Source organism: Barbus barbus (assembly GCF_936440315.1).
Source record: "Barbus barbus genome assembly, chromosome: 17".
Classification (NCBI taxonomy): domain Eukaryota; kingdom Metazoa; phylum Chordata; class Actinopteri; order Cypriniformes; family Cyprinidae; genus Barbus; species Barbus barbus.
In genome coordinates, this window is record NC_136745.1 from 1464363 (window position 1) to 1490807 (window position 26445).

The 26445-nt window shown below is 38.8% G+C and overlaps 1 protein-coding gene across 2 annotated transcripts; it reads left to right on the top strand.

Annotated features, from left to right (window-relative positions):
* hdac3 (histone deacetylase 3) lies at window positions 1-24380 on the top strand. 2 transcript variants are annotated; one of them, XM_079438384.1, is made up of 16 exons: window positions 12-204; window positions 16905-16949; window positions 17738-17820; window positions 17891-18033; window positions 18217-18298; window positions 18541-18597; window positions 18701-18756; window positions 19181-19314; window positions 19447-19527; window positions 20629-20702; window positions 20775-20839; window positions 20908-20997; window positions 21581-21639; window positions 21745-21824; window positions 22261-22418; window positions 23730-24155. In XM_079438384.1, exons 1-16 carry the CDS (start codon window positions 150-152, stop codon window positions 23797-23799), a joined length of 1332 nt encoding a protein of 443 aa, XP_079294510.1. In that variant the 5' UTR covers window positions 12-149; the 3' UTR covers window positions 23800-24155. The 2 variants fall into 2 exon arrangements, with proteins under 2 accessions (XP_079294511.1, XP_079294510.1); XM_079438385.1 differs by lacking the exon at window positions 16905-16949 and having other exon boundaries at window positions 1-204; window positions 23730-24380.
* Window positions 24381-26445: the final 2065 nt, after the last annotated feature.

Below are 26445 nucleotides of genomic sequence, written 5' to 3' on the forward strand. Positions count from 1 at the left end.
ACAGCAGCAGCAGCAGCGAAGAAGAGGAAGAGAGTGCTTCCGGTTCTGTAATGAAGATGGCGACAGAGATATGCAGAGAGTAAATAAATGAAAACATTTTTCTCTCGTTTTGTCAGAAATAACCCTTTTTATTCAGACTCTGCGACAAAATGATGAACCGAACGGCGTATTTCTACGACCCAGACGTGGGGAACTTTCACTACGGTAAGAGTGAAGTGTGTGTGTTAGCAGCAGCGGCTAATCATCAGTGTTTACAGTCATAACCACAGCTTCAGGACTGCTCTACAGTAGAAATCAAATCAGTGTTTACAGTCATAAACCAGAGACATCAGACTATAGCTTCAGGACTACACATCTGTGCTCTGTACAGTAGAAATCAAATCAGTGTTTACAGTCATAAACCAGACATCAGACTATAGCTTCAGGACTACACATCTGTGCTCTGTACAGTAGAAATCAAATCAGTGTTTACAGTCATAAACCAGAGACATCAGACTATAGCTTCAGGACTACACATCTGTGCTCTGTACAGTAGAAATCAAATCAGTGTTTACAGTCATAAACCAGAGACATCAGACTATAGCTTCAGGACTACACATCTGTGCTCTGTACAGTAGAAATCAAATCAGTGTTTACAGTCATAAACCAGAGACATCAGACTATAGCTTCAGGACTACACATCTGTGCTCTGTACAGTAGAAATCAAATCAGTGTTTACAGTCATAAACCAGACATCAGACTATAGCTTCAGGACTACACATCTGTGCTCTGTACAGTAGAAATCAAATCAGTGTTTACAGTCATAAACCAGAGACATCAGACTATAGCTTCAGGACTACACATCTGTGCTCTGTACAGTAGAAATCAAATCAGTGTTTACAGTCATAAACCAGAGACATCAGACTATAGCTTCAGGACTACACATCTGTGCACTGTACAGTAGAAATCAAATCAGTGTTTACAGTCATAAACCAGAGACATCAGACTATAGCTTCAGGACTACACATCTGTCCACTGTACAGTAGAAATCAAATCAGTGTTTACAGTCATAAACCAGAGACATCAGACTATAGCTTCAGGACTACACATCTGTGCACTGTACAGTAGAAATCAAATCAGTGTTTACAGTCATAAACCAGACATCAGGCTATAGCTTCAGGACTACACATCTGTGCTCTGTACAGTAGAAATCAAATCAGTGTTTACAGTCATAAACCAGAGACATCAGACTATAGCTTCAGGACTACACATCTGTGCACTGTACAGTAGAAATCAAATCAGTGTTTACAGTCATAAACCAGACATCAGGCTATAGCTTCAGGACTACACATCTGTGCTCTGTACAGTAGAAATCAAATCAGTGTTTACAGTCATAAACCAGAGACACCAGACTATAGCTTCAGGACTACACATCTGTGCACTGTACAGTAGAAATCAAATCAGTGTTTACAGTCATAAACCAGACACCAGACTATAGCTTCAGGACTACACATCTGTGCTCTGTACAGTAGAAATCAAATCAGTGTTTACAGTCATAAACCAGACACCAGACTATAGCTTCAGGACTACACATCTGTGCTCTGTACAGTAGAAATCAAATCAGTGTTTACAGTCATAAACCAGACACCAGACTATAGCTTCAGGACTACACATCTGTGCTCTGTACAGTAGAAATCAAATAAGTGTTTACAGTCATAAACCAGACACCAGACTATAGCTTCAGGACTACACATCTGTGCACTGTACAGTAGAAATCAAATCAGTGTTTACAGTCATAAACCAGAGACATCAGACTATAGCTTCAGGACTACACATCTGTGCTCTGTACAGTAGAAATCAAATCAGTGTTTACAGTCATAAACCAGACACCAGACTATAGCTTCAGGACTACACATCTGTGCTCTGTACAGTAGAAATCAAATCAGTGTTTACAGTCATAAACCAGAGACATCAGACTATAGCTTCAGGACTACACATCTGTGCTCTGTACAGTAGAAATCAAATAAGTGTTTACAGTCATAAACCAGACACCAGACTATAGCTTCAGGACTACACATCTGTGCTCTGTACAGTAGAAATCAAATCAGTGTTTACAGTCATAAACCAGACATCAGACTATAGCTTCAGGACTACACATCTGTGCTCTGTACAGTAGAAATCAAATCAGTGTTTACAGTCATAAACCAGACATCAGACTATAGCTTCAGGACTACACATCTGTGCTCTGTACAGTAGAAATCAAATCAGTGTTTACAGTCATAAACCAGAGACATCAGACTATAGCTTCAGGACTACACATCTGTGCACTGTACAGTAGAAATCAAATCAGTGTTTACAGTCATAAACCAGAGACATCAGACTATAGCTTCAGGACTACACATCTGTGCTCTGTACAGTAGAAATCAAATCAGTGTTTACAGTCATAAACCAGAGACATCAGACTATAGCTTCAGGACTACACATCTGTCCACTGTACAGTAGAAATCAAATCAGTGTTTACAGTCATAAACCAGACATCAGACTATAGCTTCAGGACTACACATCTGTGCACTGTACAGTAGAAATCAAATCAGTGTTTACAGTCATAAACCAGAGACATCAGACTATAGCTTCAGGACTACACATCTGTGCTCTGTACAGTAGAAATCAAATCAGTGTTTACAGTCATAAACCAGAGACATCAGACTATAGCTTCAGGACTACACATCTGTGCTCTGTACAGTAGAAATCAAATCAGTGTTTACAGTCATAAACCAGAGACATCAGACTATAGCTTCAGGACTACACATCTGTGCACTGTACAGTAGAAATCAAATCAGTGTTTACAGTCATAAACCAGAGACATCAGACTATAGCTTCAGGACTACACATCTGTGCACTGTACAGTAGAAATCAAATCAGTGTTTACAGTCATAAACCAGAGACATCAGACTATAGCTTCAGGACTACACATCTGTGCACTGTACAGTAGAAATCAAATCAGTGTTTACAGTCATAAACCAGAGACATCAGACTATAGCTTCAGGACTACACATCTGTGCACTGTACAGTAGAAATCAAATCAGTGTTTACAGTCATAAACCAGAGACATCAGACTATAGCTTCAGGACTACACATCTGTGCACTGTACAGTAGAAATCAAATCAGTGTTTACAGTCATAAACCAGAGACATCAGACTATAGCTTCAGGACTACACATCTGTGCACTGTACAGTAGAAATCAAATCAGTGTTTACAGTCATAAACCAGAGACATCAGACTATAGCTTCAGGACTACACATCTGTCCACTGTACAGTAGAAATCAAATCAGTGTTTACAGTCATAAACCAGACATCAGACTATAGCTTCAGGACTACACATCTGTGCACTGTACAGTAGAAATCAAATCAGTGTTTACAGTCATAAACCAGAGACATCAGACTATAGCTTCAGGACTACACATCTGTGCTCTGTACAGTAGAAATCAAATCAGTGTTTACAGTCATAAACCAGAGACATCAGACTATAGCTTCAGGACTACACATCTGTGCTCTGTACAGTAGAAATCAAATCAGTGTTTACAGTCATAAACCAGAGACATCAGACTATAGCTTCAGGACTACACATCTGTGCACTGTACAGTAGAAATCAAATCAGTGTTTACAGTCATAAACCAGAGACATCAGACTATAGCTTCAGGACTACACATCTGTGCACTGTACAGTAGAAATCAAATCAGTGTTTACAGTCATAAACCAGAGACATCAGACTATAGCTTCAGGACTACACATCTGTGCACTGTACAGTAGAAATCAAATCAGTGTTTACAGTCATAAACCAGAGACATCAGACTATAGCTTCAGGACTACACATCTGTGCACTGTACAGTAGAAATCAAATCAGTGTTTACAGTCATAAACCAGAGACATCAGACTATAGCTTCAGGACTACACATCTGTGCACTGTACAGTAGAAATCAAATCAGTGTTTACAGTCATAAACCAGAGACATCAGACTATAGCTTCAGGACTACACATCTGTGCACTGTACAGTAGAAATCAAATCAGTGTTTACAGTCATAAACCAGAGACATCAGACTATAGCTTCAGGACTACACATCTGTGCACTGTACAGTAGAAATCAAATCAGTGTTTACAGTCATAAACCAGAGACATCAGACTATAGCTTCAGGACTACACATCTGTGCTCTGTACAGTAGAAATCAAATCAGTGTTTACAGTCATAAACCAGAGACATCAGACTATAGCTTCAGGACTACACATCTGTGCTCTGTACAGTAGAAATCAAATCAGTGTTTACAGTCATAAACCAGAGACATCAGACTCTAGCTTCAGGACTACACATCAGTGCTCTGTACAGTAGAAATCAAATCAGTGTTTACAGTCATAAACCAGAGACATCAGACTATAGCTTCAGGACTACACATCTGTGCACTGTACAGTAGAAATCAAATCAGTGTTTACAGTCATAAACCAGACATCAGACTATAGCTTCAGGACTACACATCTGTGCACTGTACAGTAGAAATCAAATCAGTGTTTACAGTCATAAACCAGAGACATCAGACTATAGCTTCAGGACTACACATCTGTGCACTGTACAGTAGAAATCAAATCAGTGTTTACAGTCATAAACCAGAGACATCAGACTATAGCTTCAGGACTACACATCTGTGCACTGTACAGTAGAAATCAAATCAGTGTTTACAGTCATAAACCAGAGACATCAGACTATAGCTTCAGGACTACACATCTGTGCTCTGTACAGTAGAAATCAAATCAGTGTTTACAGTCATAAACCAGAGACATCAGACTATAGCTTCAGTACTACACATCTGTGCTCTGTACAGTAGAAATCAAATCAGTGTTTACAGTCATAAACCAGAGACATCAGACTATAGCTTCAGGACTACACATCTGTGCTCTGTACAGTAGAAATCAAATCAGTGTTTACAGTCATAAACCAGAGACATCAGACTATAGCTTCAGGACTACACATCTGTGCTCTGTACAGTAGAAATCAAATCAGTGTTTACAGTCATAAACCAGACACCAGACTATAGCTTCAGGACTACACATCTGTGCTCTGTACAGTAGAAATCAAATCAGTGTTTACAGTCATAAACCAGAGACATCAGACTATAGCTTCAGGACTACACATCTGTGCTCTGTACAGTAGAAATCAAATCAGTGTTTACAGTCATAAACCAGAGACATCAGACTATAGCTTCAGGACTACACATCTGTGCTCTGTACAGTAGAAATCAAATCAGTGTTTACAGTCATAAACCAGAGACATCAGACTATAGCTTCAGGACTACACATCTGTGCTCTGTACAGTAGAAATCAAATCAGTGTTTACAGTCATAAACCAGAGACATCAGACTATAGCTTCAGGACTACACATCTGTGCACTGTACAGTAGAAATCAAATCAGTGTTTACAGTCATAAACCAGACACCAGACTATAGCTTCAGGACTACACATCTGTGCTCTGTACAGTAGAAATCAAATCAGTGTTTACAGTCATAAACCAGAGACATCAGACTATAGCTTCAGGACTACACATCTGTGCTCTGTACAGTAGAAATCAAATCAGTGTTTACAGTCATAAACCAGACATCAGACTATAGCTTCAGGACTACACATCTGTGCACTGTACAGTAGAAATCAAATCAGTGTTTACAGTCATAAACCAGAGACATCAGACTATAGCTTCAGGACTACACATCTGTGCACTGTACAGTAGAAATCAAATCAGTGTTTACAGTCATAAACCAGAGACATCAGACTATAGCTTCAGGACTACACATCTGTGCACTGTACAGTAGAAATCAAATCAGTGTTTACAGTCATAAACCAGAGACATCAGACTATAGCTTCAGGACTACACATCTGTGCCCTGTACAGTAGAAATCAAATCAGTGTTTACAGTCATAAACCAGAGACACCAGACTATAGCTTCAGGACTACACATCTGTGCACTGTACAGTAGAAATCAAATCAGTGTTTACAGTCATAAACCAGAGACATCAGACTATAGCTTCAGGACTACACATCTGTGCACTGTACAGTAGAAATCAAATCAGTGTTTACAGTCATAAACCAGAGACACCAGACTATAGCTTCAGGACTACACATCTGTGCTCTGTACAGTAGAAATCAAATCAGTGTTTACAGTCATAAACCAGAGACATCAGACTATAGCTTCAGGACTACACATCTGTGCCCTGTACAGTAGAAATCAAATCAGTGTTTACAGTCATAAACCAGAGACATCAGACTATAGCTTCAGGACTACACATCTGTGCTCTGTACAGTAGAAATCAAATCAGTGTTTACAGTCATAAACCAGACATCAGACTATAGCTTCAGGACTACACATCTGTGCACTGTACAGTAGAAATCAAATCAGTGTTTACAGTCATAAACCAGAGACATCAGACTATAGCTTCAGGACTACACATCTGTGCACTGTACAGTAGAAATCAAATCAGTGTTTACAGTCATAAACCAGAGACATCAGACTATAGCTTCAGGACTACACACCTGTGCACTGTACAGTAGAAATCAAATCAGTGTTTACAGTCATAAACCAGAGACATCAGACTATAGCTTCAGGACTACACATCTGTGCACTGTACAGTAGAAATCAAATCAGTGTTTACAGTCATAAACCAGAGACATCAGACTATAGCTTCAGGACTACACATCTGTGCACTGTACAGTAGAAATCAAATCAGTGTTTACAGTCATAAACCAGAGACATCAGACTATAGCTTCAGGACTACACATCTGTCCACTGTACAGTAGAAATCAAATCAGTGTTTACAGTCATAAACCAGACACCAGACTATAGCTTCAGGACTACACATCTGTGCACTGTACAGTAGAAATCAAATCAGTGTTTACAGTCATAAACCAGAGACATCAGACTATAGCTTCAGGACTACACATCTGTGCTCTGTACAGTAGAAATCAAATCAGTGTTTACAGTCATAAACCAGACATCAGACTATAGCTTCAGGACTACACATCTGTGCTCTGTACAGTAGAAATCAAATCAGTGTTTACAGTCATAAACCAGAGACATCAGACTATAGCTTCAGGACTACACATCTGTGCTCTGTACAGTAGAAATCAAATCAGTGTTTACAGTCATAAACCAGAGACATCAGACTATAGCTTCAGGACTACACATCTGTGCTCTGTACAGTAGAAATCAAATCAGTGTTTACAGTCATAAACCAGACACCAGACTATAGCTTCAGGACTACACATCTGTGCTCTGTACAGTAGAAATCAAATCAGTGTTTACAGTCATAAACCAGAGACATCAGACTATAGCTTCAGGACTATACATCTGTGCTCTGTACAGTAGAAATCAAATCAGTGTTTACAGTCATAAACCAGAGACATCAGACTATAGCTTCAGGACTACACATCTGTGCACTGTACAGTAGAAATCAAATCAGTGTTTACAGTCATAAACCAGAGACATAAGACTATAGCTTCAGGACTACACATCTGTGCTCTGTACAGTAGAAATCAAATCAGTGTTTACAGTCATAAACCAGACACCAGACTATAGCTTCAGGACTACACATCTGTGCTCTGTACAGTAGAAATCAAATCAGTGTTTACAGTCATAAACCAGACACCAGACTATAGCTTCAGGACTACACATCTGTGCTCTGTACAGTAGAAATCAAATCAGTGTTTACAGTCATAAACCAGACACCAGACTATAGCTTCAGGACTACACATCTGTGCTCTGTACAGTAGAAATCAAATAAGTGTTTACAGTCATAAACCAGACACCAGACTATAGCTTCAGGACTACACATCTGTGCACTGTACAGTAGAAATCAAATCAGTGTTTACAGTCATAAACCAGAGACATCAGACTATAGCTTCAGGACTACACATCTGTGCTCTGTACAGTAGAAATCAAATCAGTGTTTACAGTCATAAACCAGAGACATCAGACTATAGCTTCAGGACTACACATCTGTGCTCTGTACAGTAGAAATCAAATCAGTGTTTACAGTCATAAACCAGACACCAGACTATAGCTTCAGGACTACACATCTGTGCTCTGTACAGTAGAAATCAAATCAGTGTTTACAGTCATAAACCAGAGACATCAGACTATAGCTTCAGGACTACACATCTGTGCTCTGTACAGTAGAAATCAAATAAGTGTTTACAGTCATAAACCAGACACCAGACTATAGCTTCAGGACTACACATCTGTGCTCTGTACAGTAGAAATCAAATCAGTGTTTACAGTCATAAACCAGACATCAGACTATAGCTTCAGGACTACACATCTGTGCTCTGTACAGTAGAAATCAAATCAGTGTTTACAGTCATAAACCAGACATCAGACTATAGCTTCAGGACTACACATCTGTGCTCTGTACAGTAGAAATCAAATCAGTGTTTACAGTCATAAACCAGAGACATCAGACTATAGCTTCAGGACTACACATCTGTGCACTGTACAGTAGAAATCAAATCAGTGTTTACAGTCATAAACCAGAGACATCAGACTATAGCTTCAGGACTACACATCTGTGCTCTGTACAGTAGAAATCAAATCAGTGTTTACAGTCATAAACCAGAGACATCAGACTATAGCTTCAGGACTACACATCTGTGCTCTGTACAGTAGAAATCAAATCAGTGTTTACAGTCATAAACCAGAGACATCAGACTATAGCTTCAGGACTACACATCTGTGCACTGTACAGTAGAAATCAAATCAGTGTTTACAGTCATAAACCAGAGACATCAGACTATAGCTTCAGGACTACACATCTGTGCACTGTACAGTAGAAATCAAATCAGTGTTTACAGTCATAAACCAGAGACATCAGACTATAGCTTCAGGACTACACATCTGTGCACTGTACAGTAGAAATCAAATCAGTGTTTACAGTCATAAACCAGAGACATCAGACTATAGCTTCAGGACTACACATCTGTGCACTGTACAGTAGAAATCAAATCAGTGTTTACAGTCATAAACCAGAGACATCAGACTATAGCTTCAGGACTACACATCTGTGCTCTGTACAGTAGAAATCAAATCAGTGTTTACAGTCATAAACCAGAGACATCAGACTATAGCTTCAGGACTACACATCTGTGCACTGTACAGTAGAAATCAAATCAGTGTTTACAGTCATAAACCAGAGACATCAGACTATAGCTTCAGGACTACACATCTGTGCACTGTACAGTAGAAATCAAATCAGTGTTTACAGTCATAAACCAGAGACATCAGACTATAGCTTCAGGACTACACATCTGTGCTCTGTACAGTAGAAATCAAATCAGTGTTTACAGTCATAAACCAGAGACATCAGACTCTAGCTTCAGGACTACACATCAGTGCTCTGTACAGTAGAAATCAAATCAGTGTTTACAGTCATAAACCAGAGACATCAGACTATAGCTTCAGGACTACACATCTGTGCACTGTACAGTAGAAATCAAATCAGTGTTTACAGTCATAAACCAGACATCAGACTATAGCTTCAGGACTACACATCTGTGCACTGTACAGTAGAAATCAAATCAGTATTTACAGTCATAAACCAGAGACATCAGACTATAGCTTCAGGACTACACATCTGTGCACTGTACAGTAGAAATCAAATCAGTGTTTACAGTCATAAACCAGAGACATCAGACTATAGCTTCAGGACTACACATCTGTGCACTGTACAGTAGAAATCAAATCAGTGTTTACAGTCATAAACCAGAGACATCAGACTATAGCTTCAGGACTACACATCTGTGCTCTGTACAGTAGAAATCAAATCAGTGTTTACAGTCATAAACCAGAGACATCAGACTATAGCTTCAGTACTACACATCTGTGCTCTGTACAGTAGAAATCAAATCAGTGTTTACAGTCATAAACCAGAGACATCAGACTATAGCTTCAGGACTACACATCTGTGCTCTGTACAGTAGAAATCAAATCAGTGTTTACAGTCATAAACCAGAGACATCAGACTATAGCTTCAGGACTACACATCTGTGCTCTGTACAGTAGAAATCAAATCAGTGTTTACAGTCATAAACCAGACACCAGACTATAGCTTCAGGACTACACATCTGTGCTCTGTACAGTAGAAATCAAATCAGTGTTTACAGTCATAAACCAGAGACATCAGACTATAGCTTCAGGACTACACATCTGTGCTCTGTACAGTAGAAATCAAATCAGTGTTTACAGTCATAAACCAGAGACATCAGACTATAGCTTCAGGACTACACATCTGTGCTCTGTACAGTAGAAATCAAATCAGTGTTTACAGTCATAAACCAGACACCAGGCTATAGCTTCAGGACTACACATCTGTGCACTGTACAGTAGAAATCAAATCAGTGTTTACAGTCATAAACCAGAGACATCAGACTATAGCTTCAGGACTACACATCTGTGCTCTGTACAGTAGAAATCAAATCAGTGTTTACAGTCATAAACCAGACACCAGGCTATAGCTTCAGGACTACACATCTGTGCACTGTACAGTAGAAATCAAATCAGTGTTTACAGTCATAAACCAGAGACATCAGACTATAGCTTCAGGACTACACATCTGTGCCCTGTACAGTAGAAATCAAATCAGTGTTTACAGTCATAAACCAGAGACATCAGACTATAGCTTCAGGACTACACATCTGTGCCCTGTACAGTAGAAATCAAATCAGTGTTTACAGTCATAAACCAGAGACATCAGACTATAGCTTCAGGACTACACATCTGTGCTCTGTACAGTAGAAATCAAATCAGTGTTTACAGTCATAAACCAGACATCAGACTATAGCTTCAGGACTACACATCTGTGCACTGTACAGTAGAAATCAAATCAGTGTTTACAGTCATAAACCAGAGACATCAGACTATAGCTTCAGGACTACACATCTGTGCACTGTACAGTAGAAATCAAATCAGTGTTTACAGTCATAAACCAGACACCAGACTATAGCTTCAGGACTACACATCTGTGCTCTGTACAGTAGAAATCAAATCAGTGTTTACAGTCATAAACCAGAGACATCAGACTATAGCTTCAGGACTACACATCTGTGCACTGTACAGTAGAAATCAAATCAGTGTTTACAGTCATAAACCAGAGACATCAGACTATAGCTTCAGGACTACACATCTGTGCACTGTACAGTAGAAATCAAATCAGTGTTTACAGTCATAAACCAGAGACATCAGACTATAGCTTCAGGACTACACATCTGTGCACTGTACAGTAGAAATCAAATCAGTGTTTACAGTCATAAACCAGAGACATCAGACTATAGCTTCAGGACTACACATCTGTGCCCTGTACAGTAGAAATCAAATCAGTGTTTACAGTCATAAACCAGAGACATCAGACTATAGCTTCAGGACTACACATCTGTCCACTGTACTGTAGAAATCAAATCAGTGTTTACAGTCATAAACCAGAGACATCAGACTATAGCTTCAGGACTACACATCTGTGCACTGTACAGTAGAAATCAAATCAGTGTTTACAGTCATAAACCAGAGACATCAGACTATAGCTTCAGGACTACACATCTGTCCACTGTACAGTAGAAATCAAATCAGTGTTTACAGTCATAAACCAGAGACATCAGACTACACATCTGTGCACTGTACACTAGAAATCAAATCAGTGTTTACAGTCATAAACCAGACATCAGACTATAGCTTCAGGACTACACATCTGTGCACTGTACAGTAGAAATCAAATCAGTGTTTACAGTCATAAACCAGAGACATCAGACTATAGCTTCAGGACTACACATCTGTGCACTGTACAGTAGAAATCAAATCAGTGTTTACAGTCATAAACCAGAGACATCAGACTATAGCTTCAGGACTACACATCTGTGCTCTGTACAGTAGAAATCAAATCAGTGTTTACAGTCATAAACCAGAGACATCAGACTCTAGCTTCAGGACTACACATCAGTGCTCTGTACAGTAGAAATCAAATCAGTGTTTACAGTCATAAACCAGAGACATCAGACTATAGCTTCAGGACTACACATCTGTGCACTGTACAGTAGAAATCAAATCAGTGTTTACAGTCATAAACCAGACATCAGACTATAGCTTCAGGACTACACATCTGTGCACTGTACAGTAGAAATCAAATCAGTGTTTACAGTCATAAACCAGAGACATCAGACTATAGCTTCAGGACTACACATCTGTGCACTGTACAGTAGAAATCAAATCAGTGTTTACAGTCATAAACCAGAGACATCAGACTATAGCTTCAGGACTACACATCTGTGCTCTGTACAGTAGAAATCAAATCAGTGTTTACAGTCATAAACCAGAGACATCAGACTATAGCTTCAGGACTACACATCTGTGCTCTGTACAGTAGAAATCAAATCAGTGTTTACAGTCATAAACCAGAGACATCAGACTATAGCTTCAGGACTACACATCTGTGCTCTGTACAGTAGAAATCAAATCAGTGTTTACAGTCATAAACCAGAGACATCAGACTATAGCTTCAGGACTACACATCTGTGCACTGTACAGTAGAAATCAAATCAGTGTTTACAGTCATAAACCAGAGACATCAGACTATAGCTTCAGGACTACACATCTGTGCTCTGTACAGTAGAAATCAAATCAGTGTTTACAGTCATAAACCAGACACCAGACTATAGCTTCAGGACTACACATCTGTGCTCTGTACAGTAGAAATCAAATCAGTGTTTACAGTCATAAACCAGACACCAGACTATAGCTTCAGGACTACACATCTGTGCTCTGTACAGTAGAAATCAAATCAGTGTTTACAGTCATAAACCAGACACCAGACTATAGCTTCAGGACTACACATCTGTGCTCTGTACAGTAGAAATCAAATCAGTGTTTACAGTCATAAACCAGAGACATCAGACTATAGCTTCAGGACTACACATCTGTGCTCTGTACAGTAGAAATCAAATCAGTGTTTACAGTCATAAACCAGACACCAGACTATAGCTTCAGGACTACACATCTGTGCTCTGTACAGTAGAAATCAAATCAGTGTTTACAGTCATAAACCAGACACCAGACTATAGCTTCAGGACTACACATCTGTGCTCTGTACAGTAGAAATCAAATCAGTGTTTACAGTCATAAACCAGACATCAGACTATAGCTTCAGGACTACACATCTGTGCACTGTACAGTAGAAATCAAATCAGTGTTTACAGTCATAAACCAGAGACATCAGACTATAGCTTCAGGACTACACATCTGTGCACTGTACAGTAGAAATCAAATCAGTGTTTACAGTCATAAACCAGACACCAGACTATAGCTTCAGGACTACACATCTGTGCTCTGTACAGTAGAAATCAAATCAGTGTTTACAGTCATAAACCAGACACCAGACTATAGCTTCAGGACTACACATCTGTGCTCTGTACAGTAGAAATCAAATCAGTGTTTACAGTCATAAACCAGACATCAGACTATAGCTTCAGGACTACACATCTGTGCTCTGTACAGTAGAAATCAAATCAGTGTTTACAGTCATAAACCAGAGACATCAGACTATAGCTTCAGGACTACACATCTGTGCACTGTACAGTAGAAATCAAATCAGTGTTTACAGTCATAAACCAGAGACATCAGACTATAGCTTCAGGACTACACATCTGTGCTCTGTACAGTAGAAATCAAATCAGTGTTTACAGTCATAAACCAGAGACATCAGACTATAGCTTCAGGACTACACATCTGTGCTCTGTACAGTAGAAATCAAATCAGTGTTTACAGTCATAAACCAGAGACATCAGACTATAGCTTCAGGACTACACATCTGTGCACTGTACAGTAGAAATCAAATCAGTGTTTACAGTCATAAACCAGAGACATCAGACTATAGCTTCAGGACTACACATCTGTGCACTGTACAGTAGAAATCAAATCAGTGTTTACAGTCATAAACCAGAGACATCAGACTATAGCTTCAGGACTACACATCTGTGCTCTGTACAGTAGAAATCAAATCAGTGTTTACAGTCATAAACCAGAGACACCAGACTATAGCTTCAGGACTACACATCTGTGCTCTGTACAGTAGAAATCAAATCAGTGTTTACAGTCATAAACCAGAGACATCAGACTATAGCTTCAGGACTATACATCTGTGCTCTGTACAGTAGAAATCAAATCAGTGTTTACAGTCATAAACCAGAGACATCAGACTATAGCTTCAGGACTATACATCTGTGCTCTGTACAGTAGAAATCAAATCAGTGTTTACAGTCATAAACCAGAGACATCAGACTATAGCTTCAGGACTACACATCTGTGCTCTGTACAGTAGAAATCAAATCAGTGTTTACAGTCATAAACCAGAGACATCAGACTATAGCTTCAGGACTACACATCTGTGCACTGTACAGTAGAAATCAAATCAGTGTTTACAGTCATAAACCAGAGACACCAGACTATAGCTTCAGGACTACACATCTGTGCTCTGTACAGTAGAAATCAAATCAGTGTTTACAGTCATAAACCAGACACCAGGCTATAGCTTCAGGACTACACATCTGTGCCCTGTACAGTAGAAATCAAATCAGTGTTTACAGTCATAAACCAGAGACATCAGACTATAGCTTCAGGACTACACATCTGTGCTCTGTACAGTAGAAATCAAATCAGTGTTTACAGTCATAAACCAGAGACATCAGACTATAGCTTCAGGACTACACATCTGTGCTCTGTACAGTAGAAATCAAATCAGTGTTTACAGTCATAAACCAGAGACATCAGACTATAGCTTCAGGACTACACATCTGTGCACTGTACAGTAGAAATCAAATCAGTGTTTACAGTCATAAACCAGAGACATCAGACTATAGCTTCAGGACTACACATCTGTGCTCTGTACAGTAGAAATCAAATCAGTGTTTACAGTCATAAACCAGACACCAGGCTATAGCTTCAGGACTACACATCTGTGCTCTGTACAGTAGAAATCAAATCATCATGTTCATCAACAAATATGTGCGGCCAGTCGATGCTGAGACAGAAACACCCCGTCGATTTCACTTCTAAAGTGTTAACACTGTCGGAAATTATATTTTAAAAATGTTGTTTGGGTTAATTTTGTTGTTAGTGGAAAGTAAATGAAATTCCACTGATTACTGTTAAAGTGTAACATTATTTGTCGCCTTGGACTACTGTATTTGTACTTTAAAGTTAAGATGTGCTGTGATTAGCACATAGTACTGTTTAACCCTTTTGTGTCTAGAAGGAGATGGATTATATCTGTCCTTGGAGCACAAAAGCAGTCATGAGTAACACAGGTATATTTGTAGCAATAGCCAACAATACATTGTATGGATCAAAATTATAAATTTCTCTGTTATGACAAAAATCATTAGGATATTAAGATCATGTTCCATGAAGATATTTTGTAAATGTCCTAATGTAAATTTATCAAAACTTCATTTTTGATTAGAAATATGCATTGAATATGCTTCATTTGAACAACTTTAAAGGAGATTTTCTCAATATTTAGATTTTTTTGCTCCCTCAGATTCCAGATTTTCAAATAGTTGTATCTCAGCCAAATATTGTCCGATCATAACAAACCATACATCAATGGAAAGATTATTTATTCAGATGATGATGTATAAAAAATTTATTTCAGATGATGTGTAAATCTCAATTTCAGAAATCGACCCTTATGACTGGTTTTGTGGTCCAGGGTCACATATTGTTTGTAAAGAGGCACATTGAGTAAGATATAAAGGGGACCTATTATGCAAAAATCACTTTTATAAGGCGTTTGAACACAGTTGTGTGGCCGCAGTGTGTGAAAACAACCAGCCTATAATGTTAAAAATCCACCAATTCATTTTTTTTTATAAAACCAATAAATCATAAGCAGTCTCTCAGAACGAGCTGTTTCAGATTCTCCCTCTGTTCACGTCACCGAGGGGAAAAAGTCCCATCCATTTGTGACGCTCTCTGCTCTATTAGCATAAACACAGCCCTGAGTGAGAAGCTGCGGTCCATTCCTCGAGATATATACACTGTAAGCGCCAAAGAGGCTTTAAAAGCAAATAAAATGCATGACGCAAAAAGCAGCGGTCCATGCGTTCAGCTCGTGCATAACAGTCCTGAGTGCAGGCTGTACCGGTGGTCAATAAGAATAAAGAGCAGAATCTATGCTGTTCTGAGAAGAAGTCAGGAACGGGATATTGTTAAACCGCCCGCTCCCGTTCAAATTACACCAGAGTTACCGACCGCGTTTTATTTGGAAATTGAATCCTGCGTCGCAAGAAATCTGGTCGGGTCCCGCGGGAATGCTGCACTTGAATGTAGAAGTCATTTCAATACACTTCAGCACTTCAGAAGCACAAATGTTTATCTTGAGTCATTTTTGCTTATTAATATGGTTGAATTGGATCATTGAAGGTCAGCAGCAAAGACATTGGTTAATAAAATGGGATTAAATACATAAAGGATATTTGTGTTATTTAACATTTAATTATTGCAGGTTTGTGTCAAGTTCTGAGTTGCATTTCACAGGTTTTATTGATTTTGAGGAATACTGAATCTGTTTTGGTTTTTTTTGCGAGTGAGATGAATTAATGCATGTTCGCATTTATTATCGAACTACAGTAACATCTTACTCCCGATTTCTCTCAACATGGGGACAAGAGAGCTGTCAATCAATAAATGGGAAAAAAGGAACTGCCGTTACTTATTTGAAAAAGTAACTTTTTCTTGTAAATTAAAAAGGAACACGTGACTTTACTAGTTACTTGAAAAAAGTAATCTGATTACGTAACTCGCATTACTTGTAATGCGTTACCCGCAACACTGGTAACGTCCCCTATATGTTTAGGAATCAATACCAACGCCTCGTACACGAACGCCAGCTCCAGACAAAGTAAGTATCACGCGCTTGTTTCCAAAATTGCCCTTCTGAAAGAGATTCTTGTCACTCTGTAAAGCTAATTGCTAAAGCTATCATTGTCTCTGTGTGTTTTCACTGATGCTGCCTTCACATGCTATCAGAATGATCGGGAATAGGAATGTGGTAGTTAAAAGATGCATATGAAAGCAATGTGAGTCGATAGATTGAAGTTGTCGAGCTCATAATCACGAGTGGGACTTATAAAGTTTGTGATAGCATGAGACCAGCTATGTTGTTATTTTTATCCCGCCGTGCTCCCGTCTGTGTAATTCATAAATGTGAATTTATTATGCACAGTACAATCAGATGATTGTCTCTGAAACAGAGTAGTTTTCTGTAAAGATAACAGGCTTGTATTAATATTGGACTGTTTATTTGTAAAGGCTAGCACTGCTAATGCAGAGCTCGAGCTCTTGAAGCTCCGCCCTCTTCTCCGGGAGCAACAGCTCATTTGCATTAAAGCAACACACTCAAAATCAGCACGTTTGGGCTCATACCCTAAATTTGGCGATTTTAGCAAGCTACAAAAAATGATCTGTGGGGTATTTTGAGCTAACACTGCACATATACACTCTGGGGATATCAGAGACTTATTTTACAACTTGTAAAAAGGACATAACAGGTCCCCTTTAAAATCTGAATGATCTTTATGAAAGAGTTTGATAAATCCTAAAAGACCACCACAGCTAGGCAGCATCATCAGGTATCAGTGTGATGTTTGGGGGCAGAACATGTATTTTATTTTATATTTTTTCCTGTAGGTGCTGGACACCCGATGAAGCCTCACCGGCTGTCTCTCACACACAGTCTCGTGCTGCATTATGGCCTCTACAAGAAGATGATGGTATGATGAGTCTGTTTAGTCCAGTCACTTCTTTGACAGCAGGTCCTGATGAGCAGAGCTCTCTGTGCAGGTGTTCAAGCCGTACAAGGCGTCTCAGCACGACATGTGCCGCTTCCACTCGGAGGATTACATCGACTTCCTGCAGAAGGTCAGTCCAAACAACATGCAGGGCTTCACCAAGAGCCTCAACGCCTTCAACGTAGGAGACGACTGGTCAGTGTCCTCACATCATATCAAAATCATTTTTTGATTAAAATATTGGCACGAGATATTTAGTGATGTGTTAATGAATACTAATGAAAGTAGCACATCTTATTTGTTTGATATATAGTTCTGCTTTTAAATGTTTAATGAAACAAGAGTTTTCTGATCATTGGGCCCTTTTTTGTGTTCCAGTCCTGTCTTTCCAGGTCTGTTTGAGTTTTGTTCGAGATACACAGGTGCCTCTTTGCAAGGAGCGACTCAGTTAAATCACAAGGTCAGATGCTGGAAATGTTGCATTTGCAGATGCTTTGCACAAAATCATAAATCATACAGTTGTGAACATGAACATTTATTTCTGCTTCCTGAAAATAATGCATTTGGTATGTGAAATGAAAGATGTGGCGCTGAAAAGACAGATTTGTAAATAAAAATCAGATTTGCAAATAAAAAAGCAACTAAAACGTAAAGGTTTTGAACTCTGAATTATGTTTGATGATTCATTTGTTCATTGCATAGATATGTGACATTGCCATAAACTGGGCTGGAGGTTTACATCACGCAAAAAAGTTTGAGGTAAGCACTTATTTTCTCAGATTAATATAAAGATGAGGAAAAACCACATCAACACATCAGGTGCCTATAAAGCGTCTATATTACTTTTCTTTTCTATTTTCAGGCGTCTGGATTTTGCTACGTTAATGATATTGTCATCAGTATTCTTGAACTTTTGAAGTAAGTGAGAGATGGACAGGAAGTGACATCACTCTTTTTATAAAATGCATCATTCAAAATGATATAGAAATATATGAGTACATTTATGAATGTATATAGGAAACTTACCATTTTAATAAAGTTTTAGCTGTTTTGGAATGAACTAGTATTGTGGGTGTGGCAAATGAATGAATAAAAATGCAGTATCAAATGGAGCTGCTCGCGGGTTGTTTTATAGAGAATAAGATTGACACAATAACATTGCCTCAACCTATGGCGTGTGTTTGTCTGACCGGTGGTGTTGTTTGAAACTTGTTCAACAGCAGTGATTGTATTTTTGGTGATGCTAGCAGTGATGACACACTTTAAATATGACCTCTTCCACACCTACATAACTAGCAGGACACGTCAGCTCAACTCATCTTTGCTTATTTCTGTCTGATAGGTATCATCCACGCGTGCTCTACATTGACATTGATATTCATCATGGTGATGGTGTTCAGGAAGCATTTTACCTCACAGACAGAGTCATGACTGTGTCCTTCCACAAATACGGGAACTACTTTTTCCCAGGAACTGGTATGTTGTTCTTATGCTGCCTGATAGAAGTCATTTATAGAGTTTTAGCTGTTCCTAGTGCATGCTAATGAAAACACACTTTAATATCACTGGGTTAGTAACAGGAGGTGTTTGTGTTGTGTTCATGTGAAGGTGACATGTATGAGGTGGGAGCTGAGAGCGGCCGCTACTACTGTCTGAATGTGCCGCTGCGAGACGGGATAGATGACCAGAGTGAGTTCATTTATCCTCTAATATACGAGTCTTCATACAGTTAAACTTAGAAATGTGCAAAAGCGTAGTTTCACTCTTATCATGTAGCTGTAATAGTAAAGCCTGCTGTGTTACTGGGTGACACACACAGAAGATATCACATTAAATCTGTGAAGAGATCAGCACCTGCTGCTACTGTCTTGGCTAGATAGTAAAGAAAAAACAGCTTTATTGCAAGCATGGGAGCTGCTGTTACTGTGAAATTAAAACATCCCAGCATGCACCAGTATGTTGAGAGAGTATCTGAGGGAGTATTACTGAAAGCAGGTTAAGCAGTTTTAGTCCTGTAAGGTCAAGTAAACAGAGCTTTGAGGTTATATAAATAGCCATAGTAAGGTCTTCTGTGAACATAACCTGCTCTGGAGCAGTGTGAACATTCAGGGTTTCTTCAGGTCTTTGAAAGACTTTAAAAAGTCTCGATTTGCCCTTTCACGATTGTAAGGTTTGAAAAGGTCAGAGCAGAAATTCAAGGCATGAAAGTTTTCATGCAAGGCAAAAAAAATAAAAAATCAATATTTTTGCTTTCCAATACAAATATCGGTGACACTTTAGAATATAGAACATTTATTCAATGTTAACTACAACTTTTCCCTCAATAAATTCCTAATTTGCTGCTTATTAATAGTTAGTAAGGTAGTTGTTAAGTTTAGGTGTTGGGTAGGATTAGGGATGTAGAATAAGGTCATGTAGAAAAAGGCATTAATATGTGCTTAATTACTGCTAATATTCTAGTAATATGCATGCTAATAAGCAACTAGTTAAGAGACTCTAAAATAAAGTGTTACCCAAATATCTAAACATGCCTAAATCAACATACATTTACTTCAGATGCAAATGTGAAATGAAGTCTTGAAACATTGAACTAAGTTGAGGTTATGTTTAAAACAAGAACAAGTATGTCAGTGGGGTATGAAACCTTTTCCTTTTGAGCACTTTGAAAGAAGTTTGTTCTTGTTTTAATCATAAACTCACTTCATTTTGATCAGTTTCACAGAACAGAAGATCTCAAGATACATGCACCTGAGAAGTAAAATGACTTGCTGTTTGTTTTGATGCTCTCAGGCTACAGACAGCTGTTCCAGCCGGTCATCAAGCAGGTGGTGGACTTCTATCAGCCCACCTGCATCGTTCTGCAGGTGAGATCACGCTCTGTCGGTCAGTGTTTGTGTGTTGTGTTGTTGCTCATCTCTGGGATCTCTGTGGTGCAGTGTGGAGCAGATTCTCTGGGCTGTGATCGGTTAGGATGCTTCAATCTCAGCATACGAGGACACGGGTAAGAACACTTCTCTCAAACGGCACAGTATGTTGAAATCTTGCCGGTAAAACTCCTTGTGTTTGTAGAGATTGTGTGGAGTTTGTGAAGAGCTTCAAGATCCCGCTGCTTGTTCTGGGAGGAGGAGGATACACAGTCCGAAACGTCGCCAGATGTTGGTACGTTCACTATTCACCGCTGTTTCACTATAAATCATCAAAAGACAAAAAAGTCTACATAGCAGTTATAAAGTAACCTTTAAAGGAGTCATATCATATGTTTTGTTTGTTTCTCTGATGCCCATTACAGAGTTGTTGTTGTTCACTGAAGTCTTTTTGCTTCTGTGAGATGAGCAAAGGTGCTTTCTATCACTAACACACAGGCTCTGGGTTTGCTGTCAAGTCCAAATAAATGTTCAATAATAGCCTTGTTGCAGTGCCTGAATTATCAAAATGAAAATTCATACACATTGTATTAGATCCAGCTAAACTTGGGTCTTTGCATCACTTGTTACTTTATAGCAGCTTCCTGTTTAAACTACAATAAGACAAAAATGTTGGTGCGTCACTAATTAATAAAACATTTGCATTGTAGTTACTCACTATCGTATGATTTATCCTCCTTCCTCATTCTCACCTCTGAGTCTCTGATCATCAGGCGTATTCATTTGGGAGGTCATGTGTGAAGACTTTCAGTTTCTAAGCTGTTTTTGCTGCTTGATTTCAGTAATGTGCGAGTATTCACTTGAATTTTCTCTTGTAGGACATATGAAACATCTTTGCTAGTCGAGGAGCCCATTAGTGATGAGCTACCGTATAGTGGTAAGACAGCAGCTGTGCCACAGGAGAAGAGCACATCTAGAGTTATTCCATGTCTTTGTTTAGACTGTTGATGTTTCCTCTTCTCTTTATTTGTCCTCTGCACAGAATACTTTGAATATTTTGCTCCAGACTTCACACTTCACCCAGATGTCAGCACAAGGATAGAAAACCAAAATTCTAGACAAGTATGAGTTATTTTCCTCAAATATGTTTTTTCGTTTGTGTCTACAAACCTGTGTTTACATTGACAGTACAAGTACAGTGAGACCACCTTCAAAACCTCTTTTAAAGCTGGAAATAAACAAGTTGAGAAAAAATAAAACACAAGAAGCATTGTATAATGAAAAATCTATTGGACATGCGTGAGATTTAGAGATTTTGGAGATCTCATATTATTAAGGTTTACTTCATGTCAGCTCCAGTACTAATATCAAATCCATGTGCTTAATTATTTATAATTGAACTTTTCATTTTGTATTAAATTAAAATAATGCAAAAAAAGTGAAAAATAAAACTGTATCAAAGTGTAACGCTTCCGATTAGTTAAAGGATACTCTAGTGTGTTGTACTTCTGAAGGTGTGTAAATGTTCAGTGCAGTGTGGTGTTTCCTGTGTTTCTAGTATCTGGAGCAGATTCGCCAGACAGTGTTTGAGAACTTGAAGATGTTGAATCATGCACCAAGCGTTCAGATCCATGACGTTCCCTCTGATCTGCTGAGCTACGAGCGTCCAGACGAGGCTGACCCTGATGAGCGCGGGTCAGAGGACAACTTCTCCAGGTGACCAGAAACTAACACTCGTGTTTAAGCGCTGGGTCTGAGGTCCCTTCTGCCCACTGAGACCGCAGTTGTATGATATTTGATCGAAACTTGCAGTAAAAAATGTAAATAAATAAACAGTAATATTGTGAAATATTATTGTAATCTAAAACAGCTGTTTCTGTGTGAATATAAAATATAATTTATTCCAGTGATGCGCAGCTGAATGTTCAGCATCATTACTATGATATGATACATATTATGATCTTCAGAAATCACTCTAATATACTGATTTGCTGCTCAAGAAACATTTCTGATTATTATCAATGAAGAAAGCAGCTGTGCTGCACAATATTTCTGTGGAAGCTGTGAGATATTGAGACAGGATTCTTTAATAAGTAGCAGTGTTGGGTGTAATTAGTTACTGTAATTGAATTACTTTTCCCTTAAAGAAGTAAAGTAAGGGATTACTCTTATTTTCTGTAATTTAATTACAGTTACTTCTTATGTAATTGAACTCACTACTGTGTGTAGACTGTAGAGCATTTATATACAATACAATAGTGGATTTAACATCAAATTTAAAGTCTAAACTTAAAATGCATGCTTTTATGTAACCTTCTCACTTTAAATACTTTGAGTTAATAAGAATATTGGTAACACTTTAGTGTCCAATTCTCACTATTAACTAGTTGGTTATTAGCATGAATATTACTAGATATTGGCTGTTTATAATTACTTTAAAAACACACACATTAATGTCTTATTCTGCAAGACCTTATTCTAAATCCTTAATCATACCCAATTCTTCAACTTAACAACTACTTTACTAAGTATTAATTAGGAGTATATTGAGGCAAAAGCCATAGTTAATAATTAGTGAATAGTGAGAATTATACTCTAAAGTGTGAGCAGAATAATTTATGTAGTTACTTGAAAGAATTAAGAAGCGTTTCATGTCTATTCTTGTATCATTAACTTGTCCAGGTTGATCTAGGATTTAGAAAGTAATTAGTATTAAGAAGTTAAATACTTTTTGGAGAGAGTCATTTGTACAGTAATCTAATTACACTGTTGAAGATGTAATTAATTACTTTTTTAGAGTAACTTACCCAACACGATAAGTAGAAAGTTATAGCATATAACAGCATTTATTTGAAATATTTTGTAACATTAATACATTTAACACATCTTTGCTAAAAGTATTCATTTCTTTCAAAAACAACTTATTTGTATATCATTATTGTACTTTACTGTAGATCCAGAAGATATAACAGCAGCTGCTTGACTGAATGTCCTGATCGTGTTAAACCGTCTTCTGTTTGATCACAGGCCTGACGCAGCGAACGAGTTTTACGATGGTGACCATGATAATGATAAAGAAAGTGATGTGGAGATCTGAAGATCATCTCTGGTGTGATGGATCTGTTTCAGCCCTGAAGCTGTCCATTCCTTGCCATATCTCTTGTACTCATAACTGCGTTGTGCTCAGTGGATGAACCTCATCTGTCTTTACATGCACTGTATCTGTGTAGTTTTACATGTGGAAGTTTTTATTGTCATGACAGTTTGTGTTCATCAAAGCCCAGCTCTAAAAGTCCTGTGTACTAATACAGCATCTGTACTGAGAAGACTCAGAGATCATGTGATATTGTATGTCCAATATCCAAATGGCTATGATTAGCAGAATATTGTTTCTTTGCCTTTTCATAATTTGTTTATAGAATGTTTCTGTAATAAATCTTTTGGATAAAAGCCTGTCTAACTTCTTAACTTCTATACAGTCTGACCTGAGGAAGATTAATGAATACAATTAATGTTTAGACAGTTATCACACATTTTATATATATATTAGTGCTGAGAAATGATTCATCGCGATTAATCACATCCAAAATAAGTTTTTGTTTACATAATTTGTGTATGTTCTGTGTACATTTACTACGTATATATAAATACACACATGCATGTATACAGGTGCATCTCAAAAAATTTGAATATCGTGAAAAAGTTCATTTGTTTTGTTAACTTATTTCAAAAAGTGAAACTTTTATATTTTCTAGATTCATTACATGTAGAGTAAAACATTTCAGAAGTTTTTTTGTTTTAATTTTGATGATTAGAGCTTATAGCTCATGAAAGTCAAAAAATCCAGTATCTCAAAATATTAGAATAGTTCCTAAAATCAATAAAAGTAAGGATTTGCAAAACAGAAAAGTTCAAGTTCTTTAAAGTATGTTGATTTCTGCACTCAATAGTTGGTCAGGGCTCGTTTAGCACAAACTCCAGCATCAGTGAGGAATGGCATGGAAGCGATCAGCCTGTGGCTCTGCTGAGGCACTATTGAGTCTTCAGCTAGTCTGGATTGTTGGATCGACTGTTACTCATCTTTCTCTTGAAAATATACCATAGATTCCATATGGGGTTCAGGTCAGGCATGTTGGGTGACCAATCAAGCACAGTAATATCATGGCCAGCAAAGCACTTGGAAGTGGCAGTGTGGGCAGGTGCTAAAGTCCTGCTGGAAAAGCAAATCAGCATCTCCATAAAGCTTGTCAGCAGATGAAAGCATAAAGTGCTCCAAAATCTCCTGGTAGACGGGTGCATTGACTCTGGACTTGATAAAACACAATGGACCAACACCAGCAGACGTCACGGCAGCCCAAATCCTCTCTGACTGTGGAAACTTCAAGTTCAAGTTTATTTGTATAGCGCTTTTTATGATACAAATCGTTGCAAAGCAGCTCTACAGGAAATTAAGTTTCCACAATATACAGTATATATATTGCAGAGCCTTAATATATTTAACTTATGGCAAAATTTGGTAATTCTGTATGTTGTCTGAGCGTTGGCATCCTCTGAGGGGTTGGCATTATCTTTTCTCAGGTGTTCGGTCATCTCAGGTCACGACCAGTCTGACGGGGCTCATGTTTATAACAGTAGCTCGGTGGAGTAGACTCATTTAGACCAAAATATTCATTTGGTTTAAGACAGGTTTCAGTCAGGCAGAGTACATCAAAATCAAAAAAATTATCTGTGATCATTTCATTTACAATAACTGCTTTGGGTGCGAGTGATCTAATGTTTAGGAGCCCAAGCTTTAAAAATTGTTTTTGTTCATTTATTTAGCGTTTTTCTGGTTTAATCACGATCAGATTTTTTCTAGATCCTGCATTAAATTAATATTTTGACCTCGCTATGCGGGGAACAGACACAGTCTGTATAGATTGGACAACGCAAGTACTTCTATCTTTTAAGTGGGTAGAACAAAAGTCGTCATAGCAGTTATTTGAGAGTTGGCTTACTAGTCAGATGGAGTGTAGCGTCCTGGAGATGTTGTCCGACAGGAGTTCCGCTCCGACTCTGCTGGGGTGCAGGTCATCAGCACGGAAAAGCCTAGGACGCTCCCAGAAAATATTCCAATTATTAACAAAGAGCAGTTTCTGTTCTTTACACCATGACGATAACCATTCGTTTAAAGCAAACAGTCTACTGAACCTTTCGCTTCCTCGTCGATACGTGGGAAGCAGTCCTGACATGATGATCGTCGCCGCGGGCGATGTGCTGTGCTTGATCAGGCTCCTGTAGTCCCTCTTCAGTGTCTCCGTCTGCCGCAGCTTGGTGTCGTTAACCCCCGCGTGCAGCACGACAGCACCGATGCTCTCGTCGCCCTTCAGGATCGCGGGTATCTGCGCAGAAACATCGAGAACACAAGCACCGGGGAAACAGTGAGTGTGCACTTTACCTTCAGCTAACGTAGCACGGACGTGCCGGACAATGGAGTCTCCGTCGGTCACAGCGTCGCGTTCACAGCGAAGCGGTTCCGGGTGGAGATCTCGAAGACCGGAGGCGGCGGAGGGGAAGAGGTCATCGCCCGGGGCTTGGCTCGTGTCTTCCGCTGCTGGTGCACCCAGGGTCCGTGGCGTCCCGGCGCCGGAGTGAAGGACATCTGGGAAGATCGCGTCCTGGAGTAGAGGTGGTGGGAGTGTTAGCAGCGTGCTGTATACTTACCCTGGACTTGTGAGCATCAGCCCGGGATGTTTTCAGCGCG